At 41.2% G+C, this 16,473-nt stretch overlaps 1 protein-coding gene across 1 annotated transcript in view; it reads right to left on the bottom strand.

Annotated features, from left to right (window-relative positions):
• Window positions 1-299: 299 nt before the first annotated feature.
• The window catches only part of PCDH7 (protocadherin 7), a 491,029-nt gene continuing 474,855 nt past the window's right edge, over window positions 300-16,473 (bottom strand). The window contains exons 3-4 of the mRNA XM_087723699.1: window positions 13,662-13,733; window positions 300-5,173 (exon numbers count right to left, since the gene is read on the bottom strand). Of these exons, the coding sequence (XP_087579825.1) occupies window positions 4,794-5,173; window positions 13,662-13,733 (452 nt within the window). The 3' untranslated portion in view covers window positions 300-4,793. The remainder of the gene's footprint in view (window positions 5,174-13,661; window positions 13,734-16,473) is intronic.

The following is a 16,473-nucleotide window of genomic DNA, read 5'->3' as shown; positions in this document are numbered from 1 at the left end:
ATTTTGTCCTACGCGCTTTTGTGGTGGAACCCTGCATTTAACCACTGCACGACCTTGGCTCTTATTTGCTGCCCATCACACCACCAGGTGATTCTTAACTTACAGCATCTCTCCCAGTGGCAGGATTCAAATAATTTAACAACCAGTTTTCTGCCCTAATCATTTATTCCAGCAACCAGTTCATCAAACTGCTCAGAAAGTTAACAACCGGTTCTCCCGAAGTGGTGTGAACTGGCTGAATCCCACTACTGATCTCTCCTCTCCTGTTCTGCTACTTCTGGAAATCAAACCCACACGTATCCATTTTAACATGTTATATTTTAATTTGCAGAGACAAAAAAAAAATGACAAGCAATTTATTTACAGAAAACTGTACAAAAGCAAATAAAATTATGCAAAATCTTTCATAAATAGAGGTGGACTAGCATCGAATACATTTTTGCCATGTTTTTTTTTAAAATTTTCTTAGCATAGTTGCGTGCATAGTGACTCATAATAAACAAATAAGTTGGTTCTCTGCTTCACTATCAACATCCAAGTAGCAGAACAATAGTCAATGATTAATAATACAACGGATCGTAATCACACTGAATGTAAGTGCTTCAAAAAATCAGGAAGAGAAGGGCCTGAAAGGATACCCCAGGTAGCTAGGAAAGAGGCCTTCTTCCAAGTACTAGATTCTTCAAGGAATTGTCCAACGTTAATGTTGTTCCTTTCAGCACTTAAGAGAACATTGGCTCTTTTACCATTGATGGAACATCTGGAGGTGGTGTTCCATTCTTCGCCTTGTCAAATGCTGTTGAAGTCTTGTTAGTGATGGTTCTATTCAACACACTTTCATTTTTTCCCCAGCCCCATTTCCATTTCCCCAAACCTTTGCTTTCCAATAATGACAATTTCCTAGAGTAGACTTTCTTCCAACACCTTTCTTCTGTTCACCAGAGTTCTTTCCCATCCCCCACATAAAAATAGCATCTATCTTGATTTCAGAAACTCAGACAGTAGGCCAGCCAGGGATGAAACTGACCCCAGATTAAGTAGCCTAGCTGGAGGTCGGAATGAGCGTTGAGAGTTTATATCAAAGTTAATATGACTTTTTTTTCTTTTTCCTAATTCATATAAAGTTTACATAAGTGGCATGTCAAGCTAGGAGTGTGCAAAACACATTCACTTGAGTTCCTTGTGAAATCGAACGAAAGCAGGAATGAAAACAAAATGCCTGCAGAAAAACCCCTTCGTATATTAAAAAAGCAACAAGAGAATGAACAAAGATTCATCAATTTCTCTGCCCTCAAAAAAGAGAGACGTCACTTCTTGTTACTGAGATCAATACTGTAGCTTTTTTAAACGTAACCTGTTTCACCTTTTCCCAAACCATAGTCTTTCTCTCCTTCCTTTGTTTTTTTTTTCTTTTAATGGATTATATTTAAAACTGGTCCATTATCTGAGTTTGGTAGAAGGGTGTTTTTTTTTTCCATCCCCTTTGATGCTTTACAGAAAATAAACCGGGTTAAATATACAGGTTGAAACAAGTGGAAACAGTCCAGTATATTTAGTGTGTAACCCAAGCGCTGTTTTACCATGACAACAATATAAAAGGCACAATTGCATATTTTGCATTCGCTCTAAAACTTTCCATTTCCATTTTTTTATGCATTTGCTTATTTAATATAAAAAGCACTCTATAGGAGTGTTTCCCAATTCAACTAATTAAATGAAAAACAAACACAAAAAAATATATATCTGTGGATCATGCTGGGTAGTAAGAGGAGCTGTTGATTATGTTTTTGATGGTTAGGTTTTACTAGGATTACTGAAAATACAAATAAGCACACCTATTTTTCTTTCTTTTTTTAAAAAAAGAAACTTTTTTGACATCCTTTGGGCTTATCACTACAACTAAATTAGCTAAATTGTTCAGTCTTACATGTGCCTTTATGTAGCACACAACAAAGGGGATATAGGCCAATCAATTTGATTTTGAAAATCTTGTTTTAAAGTATTGGCTGTCCAGAAATGAGATTCAAAAGAACTACAATGTGGACTGCTACCATTCGGTGTCTCTAAGAGAATTCTCAGTGTATCCTAATTGTACACAGAGAAATTATTCAATTGTTCTTTTGTGCGGCTGACCGTGTTTTAGTTGGAAGCCTGAAAAAAATATGCATAATTTAATGCAAATATAATGACAAGCATTTTACCTTTAACATATACGTAAGAGTTATACAAATACAGGAAAGGATTTAGTCAGTCCTCTAATCAAGTCAAAATTTGAATCTCTGTTATCTATCTATCTATCTATATATTTTGTTTTTTAAAAAAGGATGCATTAGAACGATCAATTCACTCCTAAACTTTCCTTCCACGTTTCTCCATTTCTAAAATGTGCCCATCGGTTTAGGTGCTACATGCGAGCTGAGAACCAATCAAATGATTAAATGCAAAGAAGATGTACATTAAAAGAAAGAGCACTTTTGTAGTGAAGAGTTTAAAAGACAAAAGTCAGGAGGGATTTGTAACCAGCTGATTGGCCCATATGTCAGACTTCTAATAATATATTCTATGTCACTCTTAAAGTAAACTATCCAAGCTACCTTGTCACTAAATCTATTAGAACCATCTATCCATGCTTTAATGTCAAGTTGTACATCCCGAGAAATGGGTGTTTCTGCACCCTTCCCCAAGCTGTTTCCACTGCATTGACCGATTGTCAGTTTCATTTGAATGTCCATTCTTTATTACTATTTTTTTTAAAAATCATCAATACAGAACTAGCTCAGTTTTCCATACTCTGCAACTTCTTATTGCACCAAAAAAAAAAAAATATCTGGTCCATTTTTTTTTATTCCTATCCCCTGTATATAGTGCAAACTATACAAATCGTTGCGACCGAGAACTCTACATCCTCACGGTGTGGCTTGGATTGGCTTTATATACAAAGTCGCAAGCCACACCAATTTTGCATGTTGGGAGTTGACGTCGGCCCGGGACTCTCGGTCACCTGGGAGTCTCAACACGGTTTTGGGTATTGCACGAGACTCAACTTAAATGCACTTGTGTTTTAAGAAAACCTGCATAATACCTTTGCCTACAGCAAATGATTAACCTGGAACACTGCAAGGACCAAAGACTCAGCATCCATTCTCAACCAAGATGCTGCCATGTTTGACTTGAAGCATTATTCTTCTTCCTGCCTTCATTTTCACTCTTCTTTCAGCTATCCCCTGAACGTATTCTGAAGCTTGTCGGATGGGTTTCTAATTTTCTAAGGAAAACATATTTTGAAGCCAGAGGGTCATGTTAATATAGTTGGTGAATGTAATCACGGTTTGTTTTGTTTTTGTTTTTGTTTTTAAATTCAGCAAGCTCATGTCATCAGTTCCTTTGGGCATCAAACTAAAATCCATGTTGACAGCAATCATCATGCTTAGTGTCAGTGTGATTCCTGGATCAGATTTTACGGGACAAGACCAACGAGCGATTTCCTTGATCCATAGCGCATTCTTTGGTCTTTAAATTACTATGATCATCCAATCTAAAGGTCTTGTAAAAATGACACCAGGTTCAGCAGTTTCTTGATATCGATAAGTCATGCCCCATCATTTATTCATTCATTCATTCATTCATCCATCCATCCATCCATTCATTGTTGTGTACATGTATGCTTGTTTTTGTGTTTGTATGTGTGTCAGTGTGTACAAATATGTATTCCATCATTTTATATTCAAGTTAAAATGTTAGAGAATGGGAGGAGGAGGAAGAGAAGGGGGGAAGGAGGAAAGGCATGATAAAAATAATAAAACTAGAAAGAGATCAATGTTTTTCTCCGAATAAAAACCTAAATGTACAGGTCATTGTTTTAGGGAATGTTTCATATTTTGGACTACAATCTCAGACTGAATATATATATTTCCCCCTTTCTTTCTTGTTTCCAGTCACAGGACTGTGTTACAGATATGATCCTTTAAAAAATGCTTCTTCTTCCTCTTTTGTAAAAGTTATTTTACACATTGCTTTTGTACGGTTTCTGAAGGCTTATGTCTGATGGAAACCAGGCAGAGGCACGCATAGCAACCGATAAATCTGCGTAGAGCGTTTCCAGTGGTGGGATTCACATAATTTAACAACTGGTTCTCTGGCCTAATGATTTCTTCCAACAACCAGTTCACCAAACTGCTCACAAAGTTAACAACTGGTTCTCCCGAACTGGTGCAAACTGCCTGAATCCCACCACTGATTTTTTCCCCCCCACTGACCTGTGATTGCAAACAAGTAGATGACAATTAGAGGGGCTCAAACCATGCTTCAGCAGCATGCATCTGTTTCTGATGGTGTCTGTCTGTCTGTCCCTCTCTGTGTGTGTAGGTATGTGTGCATGTGTTTTTGTGTCTTGGGGCGGGGGACCAGAATTTCTATCTCGTGTTCTTGTTTTATTTTTTCTGTGTTTTATTTTTTCCAGTTTCAGGTTTGTTCCCTAGCAAGGAATTTATAATGGTAACTTTTTTGGAAATTAAAAGAAAAGAAGAAGAAAAAAAGAAAAGAACAGGTGAGCACGGTGTTAAGACATGCAGGGACAACAATGGTTTCTACATTGTACAATATAAGTCAGGCAGACAAGATATGTAAGTGCCTGGCAGGGAGGCAGAAGAGGCAAGCCAGGCCTTGGTCTCTTTGGTTAGCCCCCTTGGTTTCGACAGATTGGTTGCTTCCTTCCCAATTTCCAATGGTTTTGAGTGATCGGCTTTGGGCCTTCTGCTCTGGGAAAGAACTGGCATTGTTACTTCCTGCTCCTCCTAGAGGTAAACTTCCCTTCGAGTTAAAGTATTGATAGTAGATGGCTTGTATTCCCCTGTCTGTGCCAGGGGAATATCCTCTGGGTTGGTTTCTTCGCTTTTGCTGAAGCTAGCTGCACTGAAGGTCTCATAAGATGAGGTCAACTTTTTGTTCAGGAGGTTCCTGTTGCGATCGCCCATCAGGGAGGCCTCTCCGTTGGCCAGCTTCTCCGGACTGCCCCGTTCATCGACAGGCATGAACGTAGAGAGTTTGGGCTGGCTTTTCGGCTTCCTTTCGGGTGAAGTGCGGACGGGCATCCAACAAGAATCAGAGTGGCCATACTCATCGCATTCCCGGGTGCACTTTCCCGTCAGGGCAACATCTGGCAGAGGTCTTGAATCTGCAAACAAAGAACAACAAAAGGATTTTGAGATTTCGGTCTTTGCTCCCTGGGGAAAATTTGACAGGGGCATCTTCAGAAAATATGGATGCATGGGGGGCAGAACACTTAGGAAAATCTTGCTAGGGCTGTCATAAGGTACTATATTTTTTGGAGTATAAGACCCTCCGAAATATAAAACACACCTAGTTTTTGGGGAGGAAAACAGGGAGAAAAAATATGTCTCTGCCTCCCAGAAATTTGCCTCCTTGCAGCAAACAGCAAACACCCTGTTCCAGTTTCATCACATCCTGATCAGCAGAAGAAAAAAATTCTGCCTCTGCCTCCCAGCAATTTGCCTTCTTGCTGCAAACAGCAAATTTCAGTTTCAGCACAGCCTGATTAGCAAAAGCAGCTGATTGTCCAGACTCCCAACAATCAGCTGTTTCAGGCTGCAGGGATTGCCATTGCCTACTGCTGCTTCCATGTGCCCCATTTTCGGCCTCCCACATCCCATTTTCAGCTTCCGCACACCCTATTTTTTGGCCTCTGCATGCCCCATTTTCTGCCCTTTCTGGGAGAGGGGGGATCAGAATGCGCAAAAAGTGAGGTGCGCCAAGGCCGAACATGGGATGCAGAGGCCAGAATTGGGATGCGAGGCAGCAAAAGGCAATGGTAATCCCTGCAGCCTGAAACAGTTGATGGTTGGAAGGCCAATCAAACTGACAATCAGCTGCTTGTGCTAATCAGGCTGTGCTGAAGCTGAAACAGGCTGTTTGCTGTTTGCTGCAAGGAGGCAAATTGCTGGAAGGCAGAGGCCGAAGGGCTAAATTCGGTGTATAAGACACACCCAATTTTTCACCCTCTTTTGGAGGGGGAAAAGTGTTTCTTCTACTCCGAAAAATATGGTAATCTGGTTCTCTTCCTCATTCCTCACACCTCTGACAACTGCCATTGCTTAAAAAGTCAAATTCTTTTTTTTTTGGGGGGGGGGGGGGGAGGGAATCATCAACTGACTATGTTGCAGCCAATCAGAATGGGTGTTTGCCAAGACTGGATTCTGGGTATAGATGAGAATTGTCAGGTGCAAAAAAATCAGGAGCCAGAATAGAGTTCAAAAGCACTGTGTGTTTATTTCATGCTACCTATACCCAAGAATCTGATCTATTAAAGATCAAGGCACGTTGGCTCCAGAAAAGCAAACCAACTTCAAGGGGAGGTTAAATTTAGGTCTCTTTCATGTTATAGGGACTCTGGATTGATAATGCATTTGACTCTGCTAGTGGGCTCAGCCTGATAAATCTCCTACATGAAAAACCATCATCTTCTTTTAATGACCCCATAATCCCATGCGGGTTGGAGTCTGGGCAACTGAATGGACCTAGCAGAGGGTTTACTGGCCAGATGCCCTTCCTGTCGCCAATGCAGAGTTTTGTTCAGCAGATATATTCTCATCATGCCCAGAGAGAGAGAAATATCTCCCTCTACCTAGGATCGAACTCACAGCCCTCTGATTGTGAGGCAAGAGCTCCGCCTCTAGGCCACTGCACCACTCACAAAGAGGGCAAAACATATGAAGGCCAGATTTTCTATCTCCCGTCCCTCCCTCCCTCCCTCATTGATGGCTATGGGTCATGCCTTCATTTAAAATGCAACTCAACCTAAATTAACTTTTGCAATTATTTTATGTTACCTCCTTTTTTCTTCCATGCAAACATTGATATTCCTCTATAAACACTTAAAAAAAAACCTCTTCCTCCTTTAATCTTAGTTTACAATTGAGGGTTTGCTTCTTCAATTGCAAAAAGAAATTAATAATTCAGCCCCAAATATAAACTTAGTTTAAAAAAAAATGTTGGGATATTTCCAGATGAAGTTTAACTATCCAAGTAGTATGATCACTTTGGCCCCATCTTAATCATAGAAATGGTTGATTTAATTGTTTCTAAAGTTAGAGGTGAAAATATATCAAAGGCTGACAAGACAACGCATTAAAATGGACAGCAGTAAGAAATGATCAGAAGCACATTAACAATCACTTTAAGAAATAACATTTTGCATTTACAAAACAAATTCACATCCCAGCACTGTGTGTTTATGTAGGTACTTAACTGCAGGAAGATTGGTGATTGGGAAGTGTTTAGTGAATGTTGCAGTGTTTTTGTGATTTTAGTACCACCCATCCACCCACTCACCCTGGTGTGTGTGTGTGTGTGTTTGTGTGTGTGTGTGTGTGTGTGAGTGAATTCCATGTAGGCAGAATTGTTAGCATCTAAACTTACTTAAACCTTTAAAGGTATTTTATTAGGACTGCGAATAGAAGTAAAAGCCGTGGTGGTACAGTGGTTAGAATGCCGTATTGCAGGCTAAATCTACCCACTGCCAGGAGTTCAATCCTGACCATCTCAAGGTTGACTCATCCTTTCATCCTTCCGAGGTCAGTAAAATGAGGACCCAGATTGTTGGGGGCAAGAGGCTGACTCTGTAAACCACTTAGAGTGCTGTAAAGCACTAGGTAGTGGTATATACAGTATATCTAAATACTGCTGCTAGAATACAGTTTTATTAATTAACAATCCAACATCTCTAACTGATTCTGTGCTAGTCTATGACCATAATAAAGATTTGATTTGATTTGATTTAAATTGTATTTGAGTTCACTAATAAAACTTGAGATTAAAAAGAATCCTAATGGGACTTTCATAGGCACATTTATTTTATATTATGTAGCTATTCTCTATTTAGATTATACTTTTTGTGACTTGTATGGCATAAATACCAATCTAGTAAAGCATTTTTATTTGTTTGTTCACTGCAAATATATAGAGACTTTACTCTATTAAACACATTTGGGATTAATACATTATTTTAAACTAAGAAAAGAAATGTTCTACAATTGATTTAGAAATGGCCACTTGTTATTTTCACTTTTAAGTTATTATTAAAAATAATATCAGCCATTCAGTTTTAATTATATATATTTTCAGGGGTGGAAATGAGTGGGGGAGTGTTCATGCCAGATTCCATTCTTTATCTTGGAAAAAGTTAAGCAGGATCAATTATGACCTGAACAGGAAACATCAAAACTGCAGAAGAGACTGGGAAGCTAAAAATATTCCCCAGTCAATTTATCAATCAATCAATCAATCAATCAATCAATCAATCAGAGATCAGTTCCGTTTTACCAAAAACACCAGGAATTAAGCCTAACTCATGGACATCAAGACATCTATAGACTTCTAAAACTTTTATTCTTAGGATCTTTGACTTGGCAAAAGGGTGCATTATAGGACAACAATTTTGGAACCGTGGTACGTCAAAGGAGCTAATTACAGAATGTGTCCAAAATTCAGGAGTTATTACTCTCAAAGAAATGAAATTTGTGAAAATTGGGTTTGCTTCAGTGCTAAACTGCTGGGCTGCTGCAGACACGTGGTCTTAATTTTCAATATTATGTGACAGTTTCCCAGCCATTCTAGTAATCCCTTGCTCCCTTCTCTATTCAGCAGCAGCCACTCACATGCCTGCTCAAGGGAAAGGGAGGGGAAGGGAATGGAGAGAAATTTCCTATGCTCTCTGCCAGATTCCCATAAGAAAACTGAATGAGGGCTCTAGAGATATTGGAAGTTCCACTTGCCCCTCTTTCTTTTTGCTTGCCCTGTTTCTCCATTTAGGTGAAGAAGTATCTCTGAAATGATGAGCAAAGGGAGCCGTGGTTAACTAATTACACTGTCATGATACTGCACCAGTATGGGGAAGACTCAGACATGTCTACTGAAAGGAAAGATGCTAAACAAAATCAACAAAGATGATTAGGAGACTGGAGGCTAAAACATATGAAGAACGGTTGCAGGAATTGGGTATGTCTAGTTTAATGAAAAGAAGGACTAGGGGAGACATGATAGCAGTGTTCCAATATCTCAGGGGTTGCCACAAAGAAGAGGGAGTCAAGCTATTCTCCAAAGCACCTGGGGGTAGGACAAGAAGCAATGCGTGGAAACTAATCAAGGAGGGAAGCAACTTAGAACTAAGGAGAAATTTCCTGACAGTTAGAACAATTAATCAGTGGAACAACTTGCCTCCAGAAGTTGTGAATGCCCCAACACTGGAAGTTTTAAAGAAGAGGTTGGATAACCATTTGTCTGAAGTGGTGTAGGGCACAGGCCAGCAACTTGCAGCTCTGGAGCCACATGTGGCTCTTTCATCCCTCTGTTGCGGCTCCCTATCGCCAGTCAGCACCACAATTTTGAGAGGAGCTTCCAGTTAGGTGGGGGAAGACAGAGAATCTATGGCAAGGGGCAGATTTTCCTGTCGGCTCCACAATTGATAGGGCTTTCACTTAGGACAGATAACAGAAAAAGGAAGCCACATTAGGAGGAGGCTCTATGGTGGGGAAGCCAGACTTCCGGTCTGCCCCAGAATTGAATGGGGGCTTCTGGTTAGGGCCTTTGTGGCTCTTTGAGTGTCTAAGGTTGCCGACCCCTGATAAAGGGTTTCCTGCCTAAGCAGGGGGTTAGACTAGAAGACCTCTAAGATCCTTTCCAACTCTGTTATTCTATTCTATTCTAAACTCGCATCACCATTCCTATCAGCAGAAGTCAGAACAATGTAAAATAATTCTTTGTTGGCATCTTCCCCTAGCAGGTTTCAATCTTCCTCACCAAAGAAATCCAACATGAGTAAAATGATATCAGAAACTAAATCCAATTGGTTTGCCTTTAAAAATGAAACTAACCCAACATTCAAAATTTGGGAGGCAGAGTTAGTCATTTTAACAGTCTTGCCACAAAAAACCCAGCTAGCACATCTACAAAAGAAAGTTCTCACCACAAAATCCTCACCTGTGCCGAGGTGGCACAGTGGTTAAATGCAGCACTGCAGGCTACTTCAGCTGACTGCAGTTCAGCAATTCGGCTGTTCAAATCCCACCAGGCTCATGGTTGACTCAGCCTTCCATCCTTCCGAGGTGGGTAAAATGAGGACCCGGATTGTTGTTGGGGGCAATATGCTGACTCTGTAAACCGCTTAGAGAGGGCTGAAAGCCCTATGAAGCGGTATATAAGTCTAACTATTGCTACCTTGGGGAGGTTTATATCAATCTCATCCCATTGTATAGTTTTGTTTGGTAAAAAATGAATAAACCAAGACTCCAGGATACTTTTCATGTTTTTGAGAGTCTTCTTTGAACTTAAACTATCATTTGTATATACCATATTTTTCAGACTATAAGACACATTGGTGTATAAGACGCACCAAGATGTCGAAGAAGTAAGTTTTAAAAAGGTTTTTGTCCTCCCCGGCCCCCAGGAGCACGCTGCAGGCTTCAGCAGGGCTGTGGGAAGGCAAAAAAAATGGCTGTATTGAGTGTATAAGACACACCAACATTTCCACGCTCTTTTAGAGGGGAGAATGGTGCGTCTTATACTCTGAAAAATACGGTACTTCTTTAAATGATAAAATATAAAAGGGGGGGATTCTGGAGCAGAAATCTTCCCTGGGCAGCCGAGAGTAAAGCCAATGGATGGCCCCTTAGTACCGAAAATGTTCATGGAATTGAAGACAACTACATGAGTTACATCGGCAGTTGTCAATTCAGCAGTGGATTAAAACACATTAGTTTTGAAAGATTGTGTTTAAAAAGGAGCGATTGCAGTGGTAATCAAGAAACTGATTTCCCCAAGCGGCTTTTTGAATAAATTTCAGAGAAAAGCTAATCGTGTTTCTGCTCAAGTGAGCTCCCGTTACAAACAAAATAAACAAAAATAGAGGAAGAATTGTAATGGTGCCCTATTCAACCACCTTATGGGTTGGGCTTGGGTTGACAACATAGGACCAAGCCCATGGAGAGCAAACACCACTGTCTGCCTATAACATTGCCACCTTAGCAAGAAGATCTACTGTATACCTAAGAATTCCAACATTTAGGGAATTCCAATATCTCACAAAGAACATGGAACCAATCTATTCTCCAAAGCACCTGAAGGCAGGACAAGAAGCAATGGATGGAAACTTATGAAGAAGAGATTCAACCTAGAAATAAGGAGACATTTCCTGACCATGGGAACAATTAATCAATGGAATGGCTTGCCTCCAGAAGTTGTGAGTGCTCCATCATTGGAGGTTCTTAAGAAGAGACTGAAGAGCCATTTGTCTGGTATGGTATAGGGTCTAGCACTTGAGCTAGAAAATCTTCAACTATTCTGTTCTGTTCTGTTCTATTCTATTCTATTCTATTCTATTCTATTCTATTCTATTCTATTCTATTCTATTCTATTCTATTCTATTCTATTCTATTCTATTCTATTCTATTCTATTCTATTCTATTCTATTCTATTCTATTCTATCCCATCCCATCCCATCCCATCCCATTCCATTCCATTCCATTCCATTCCATTCCATTCTACTCCATCCTTTTTTCTACTTCTATCATCTCTCCAATAATACTCTATTCTGCTCTCCTCTAATCTGAAATAAATACAGCAAGGGGCAAATTTTACAACTGAACCTGTTGTAAAACAACAAGGAGAGGCTTCATCCTACTTCAATTCATATTCAACCTAATGTCCTCCCAATGTAGCAATCTTGGGATAAAAGCATCCCAGAACGTTTTTTCTATTAGCTCCCTGCTTGATTTAAGCCAGTTTTCAATTTGTTTCTATGCCCTTGTGCTTTTTCTGTTGGGAAGGAAGGAAGGAAAAAAAGGAATGAAGGAAGAAAGGAAGATATTGAAGAAGGAAGAAAGGAATCAAGGAAGATAGAAGGGAAGAAAGGAAGATATTGAAGAAGGAAGAAAGGAATCAAGGAAGATAGAAGGGAAGAAAGGAAGATATTGAAGAAGGAAGAAAGGAATCAAGGAAGAAAGAAGGGAAGAGAGATATTGAGGAAGGGAGGGAGGGAATCTGTCTGGGTACAATGGGAAAAGGAAGAAGCATCAGGGAACCAGTCCTGAACTTCAGCCTTCATTCATGTCATCCTCCTTTCAAGTCAGCTGAACTTGTAATGAAACTCAAGGAACTTGTATGATCCAAAGAAGCTGAAATTATAGTTCTGAGATACTCAAATGGGATTTTCAAACAAAACTAGAAAAAAAAACAGCTGTTGCTAGAGCTCTCAACTTCTCCCAGGTGATTAAATCAAGTCATCTATCTTTTCCCCAACCCCCCCTTTGGACCTCTGTTTCGCCTAGGAGTTTTACACAAAATAAGAAAACCCAGAGATAAGACGTGGAAAGGTTGTTTCCCCAAGATCACAAAACAGAATTTACAGCTAAGCAATGCCCACTTTCAGATCAAATAGTCCTATGGGTGTTTGGACAATTGGCTCCCAAGAGTAAGAACTTGGACTCACAAAAGTGTGACTTTGGAGGGGAGAGAAGCAACATTTCTTAAAGAGTATTAGATGACTATAGGTCAACACAACTGGCACAAACACAAGAAAATGGCAAAGGCAGACATCTCCATCTCTGTTCTCTTTCAAATCTGTTCAGCCCAGTGGTGGGATTCAAATAATTTAACGACTGGTTCTTTGCCCTAATGACTAGCTGGGTAGGCGGTGGATCACTGGTCATATGACTGGGTGGGTGAGGCACATGGAAATTTTGAGTAGTTCGGAGAACCAGTAGTGGAAATTTTGAGTAGTTCGGAGAACCAGTAGCAGAAATTTTGAGTAGTTCGGAGAACCAGTAGTGGAACTTTTGAGTAGTTCAGAGAACCAGCAAATGCCACCTCTGGCTGGCCCCAGAGTGCAGTGGGAATGGAGATTTTGCAGTATCCTTCCCCTGCCAGGCCCACCAAGCCACTCCCACAGAACCGGTAGTAAAAATATTTGAAATTCACCACTGATGTGCACCTTCGTGAGGTAACTGAAGAGCAAATTGAAGCCCATCAGGTCTTGCCTCTGGATGTGTGCCCTTCACATCAACACTGAAAAAAAGATCTTGTAAACTTCAACATTTCACTTTATGAACCAGAGGTGGGTTCCTACCAGTACCTATTCGGTAGAACCAGTTCATCAAATCTACCGAACCGGTTACAAAAGGTTCCACCAGTGGACCTGGAAAGCAGGCCACACCTACAGAAGAGGTTCCAAAAAATTTTGAAACCCACCACTGGTACTTGGATATGATTATTCTACACTATCATGCTCCTATTTATAAAACTCAGTGCCTCTGTGAAAGGTAAGGATGGCTACTGCGTTTGTGGTGCGATCAGAACATTGCGTGTGTTGAAGTTGTTTTAATGCAAACCAAAGATGCCTTTTAAAAAACAAGTTTACATCATATTCTTATGCATGCCAGTGCTGTGTGTGAGGTAATTTAAGGTGGTTCTGACAAGTGTCGTCGGCATCTTCATATCCGGTCACATGGGCGGCAAGCCACTCCCATCTGGTCACATGGATGGCAAGCCACTCCCACAAAGGAGGCCACTCCCACAGAGTAGGTTCGAACAATTTTTGAAACCCACCACTGTTATGAATGTTAATCTCCTGTTTCAGCTGAGGCCCTTCTTACCTTGGCCGACCCCCAATCGGGATATCCCTCTAGCAGCACTTAAAGCCACACCATTGAAGGCTACTTCTTCCCCTACAAAGAGAGTTACAGATTGCACAAAGGTGAGAGATCTTTAGGTTAACTGGCTGCAACAGTTTAGCTAGGCTTAGTTTCATTCAACATTCCTGTGGTCTCGCGAAAGCCATTGTGCCACTGTATGCCCACAATACCCCTGGTAGGCACAATGGCGTTATGACCTCTGGGACCTTCAGTCAATTATATCACTAATTTAGTAAATGCATACTGTGACATTGACTCGGATGCAAATATTGGAGTTAATATCCCCCTCCGCAAATCCATTTGAAACGTTGCCTAGTTCCCCAAAAGGAAAGTTATTATTACCAGGCCTAACAATTGAAGAACAAACACGGTAATGTATCCGCATTTCAAAGGTCCACTTGGTAGACGATCTGGAACTTGTTCTACTGAATGAGAACAAGTCAGGTTTGGGCTGCTACAGGTTCGCCTGGGTTCGGGAGAACCCGTAGCTAACATTATGGCTGGTTCATAGAACCTCCAAATCCCACCGCTGGCTGGCCCTGCCCTGCCCCACCCTCCTCTCCCACCCTGCCCCTCCCAGGAGTCTACGCACGGACCATTTTGGATGCAAGATAAGTGCAGGGCCCACATGGAGGTTCAGGGAGTGGAAAAAAACAGACCTCCCAGAAGTTCTGGAAGGCCGGAAATGGACCCGGAGACTGGGGGAGCCTGCTGGAGGTAGCTTTTAACCTCCCAGAGGGTCAAGGAAAGCCTCTGAAGCCTGGGGAAGGTGAAAACTCCTCCTCCACCACCATGGTGCAGGAAGCCAACTAGGTCACGCCCATCATGGCCACGCCCACCCAACAACTGGGCAGAGAATCTGTTGCTGAAATTTTTGAAGCCCATCCTTGGAACAATGTAATAGCTAATTCAGTTTTGGAGGCTCTAATAGGTCCAATGTGATGCTGCCTTGATTTTACATTTATATCTATATTCTCGGTGCTCTCTGATCTTTGTTATTTTCTTGCAGATGTTTCATGACCCAAATTAGGTAACATCGTCAGTACTGATGATGCTAGCTAGTTTAGCTAATGAAACGCCTGCAAGAAAACAACCAAGCTCAGAGAGCACCAAGGACCTCTCCTTTCAACCGCAAGCTTTTTCTTGGGGTTGGAATGAGAACACAGAACGAATCTTCCTTCTCCTTTATCGTCTGTGTTCACTTAATAACTCAATCTTCTTAATAGAGAATCATTTTTTTCCTTCATCTGCCCATCTAATCTTAAGGAAGACACCAAACTCCTAAACCAACCTGAAGGATAAACAGTTCTCCAGACTTGCTAAGACTCCTGAGTTTGCATCCTTTCCTTCAATTCCATTCTTAAACGTGCCCTGCAGACTCCCTTGAAGCAATTTTTATCCCATCTTTATAGTATAGTATAGCCTTTATTGTCATTGCACATGTATACAACAAAATTGGTTTTAGCCTCACTGGTGCAACCCATGACGAAAGTTACAAACAACCTAAATAGTATAAAGAACAATCCCAATGCAAGTAATTAGGAAGGAAGGAAGGAAGGAAGGAAGGAAGGAAGGAAGGAAGGAAGGAAGGAAGGAAGAAAGAAAGAAAGAAAGAAAGAAAGAAAGAAAGAAAGAAAGAAAGAAAGAAAGAAACCCTAGTCATACATTTCCGTGTGTGTCTGGAGTGATTGCAGTTGTGCTTAAGAGTCTTGGCAGTTGAAGGATAGAAACTATTTTTCAACCTATTTCTTCAGCTGGCTATGCTTTGATGTCTTCTTCCTGATGATAGAAGTGCGAAGAGACACTGACCAATATGTGAATCAACTCCCTTACTCTGCTAAAGGAGCGAGACCTGGAGATGTCATCCAGTGGTATTAGAAGGCAACCAAACAGAGGTGGTATTCATCAGGTTCTGACCAGTTCTGGAGAACTGGTAGCGAAAATTTTGAGTAGTTCAGAGAACCGGTAAATATCATCTCTGACATCCCCTATCTATTCTCTGCCTCTTGAGTCCCAGCTGATGGGGAGGGAATGGGGATTTTGCAGTAACCTTCCCCTGGAGTGGGGAGGGAATGGGGATTTTGCAGTATCCTTCCCCTGGAGTGGGAAGGGAATGGGGATTTTACAGTATCCTTCCCCTGGAGTGGGAAGGGAATGGGGATTTTATAGTATCCTTCCCCTGGAGTAGGGTGGGAATGGAGATTTTACAGCATCCTTCCCCTGGAGTGGGAAGGGAATGGGGATTTTGCAGTATCCTTCCCCTGGAGTGGGAAGGGAATGGGGATTTTATAGTATCCTTCCCCTGGAGTAGGGTGGGAATGGAGATTTTACAGCATCCTTCCCCTGGAGTGGGGTGGGAATGGAGATTTTACAGCATCCTTCCCCTGGAGTGAAGAGGGAATGTGGAATTCATAGTATCCTTCCCCTGGAGTGGGGAGGGAATGGAGATTTTACAGCATCCTTCCCCTGGAGTAAGGAGGGAATGGGGATTTTGCAGTATCCTTCCCCTGGAGTGGGGAGGAAATGGAGATTTTACAGTAACCTTCCCATAGAGTGGGGTGGGAATGGAGATTTTACAATATCCTTCCCCTGCCATGCCCACCAAGCCATGCCACACCCACCAAGTTGCACCCACAGAACTGGTAGTTAAAATTTTTGAATCCCACCAATGCAACCAATGGTTGTCTATTATCTATTATCTGTCTATTACCCTTACTCCCAATATTACCAACAGATCACTATATCTTTCCTCAAATGAGATCCCGATATCTTC

Source organism: Thamnophis sirtalis, unplaced genomic scaffold (assembly GCF_051295495.1).
Source record: "Thamnophis sirtalis isolate CommonGarterSnake01/CBP01778 unplaced genomic scaffold, rThaSir2_p1.2 scaffold_10, whole genome shotgun sequence".
NCBI classification, from domain to species: domain Eukaryota; kingdom Metazoa; phylum Chordata; class Lepidosauria; order Squamata; family Natricidae; genus Thamnophis; species Thamnophis sirtalis.
The sequence above is the reverse complement of the archived record's forward strand: the minus strand, read 5'-3'. Positions and strand labels throughout refer to the sequence as shown.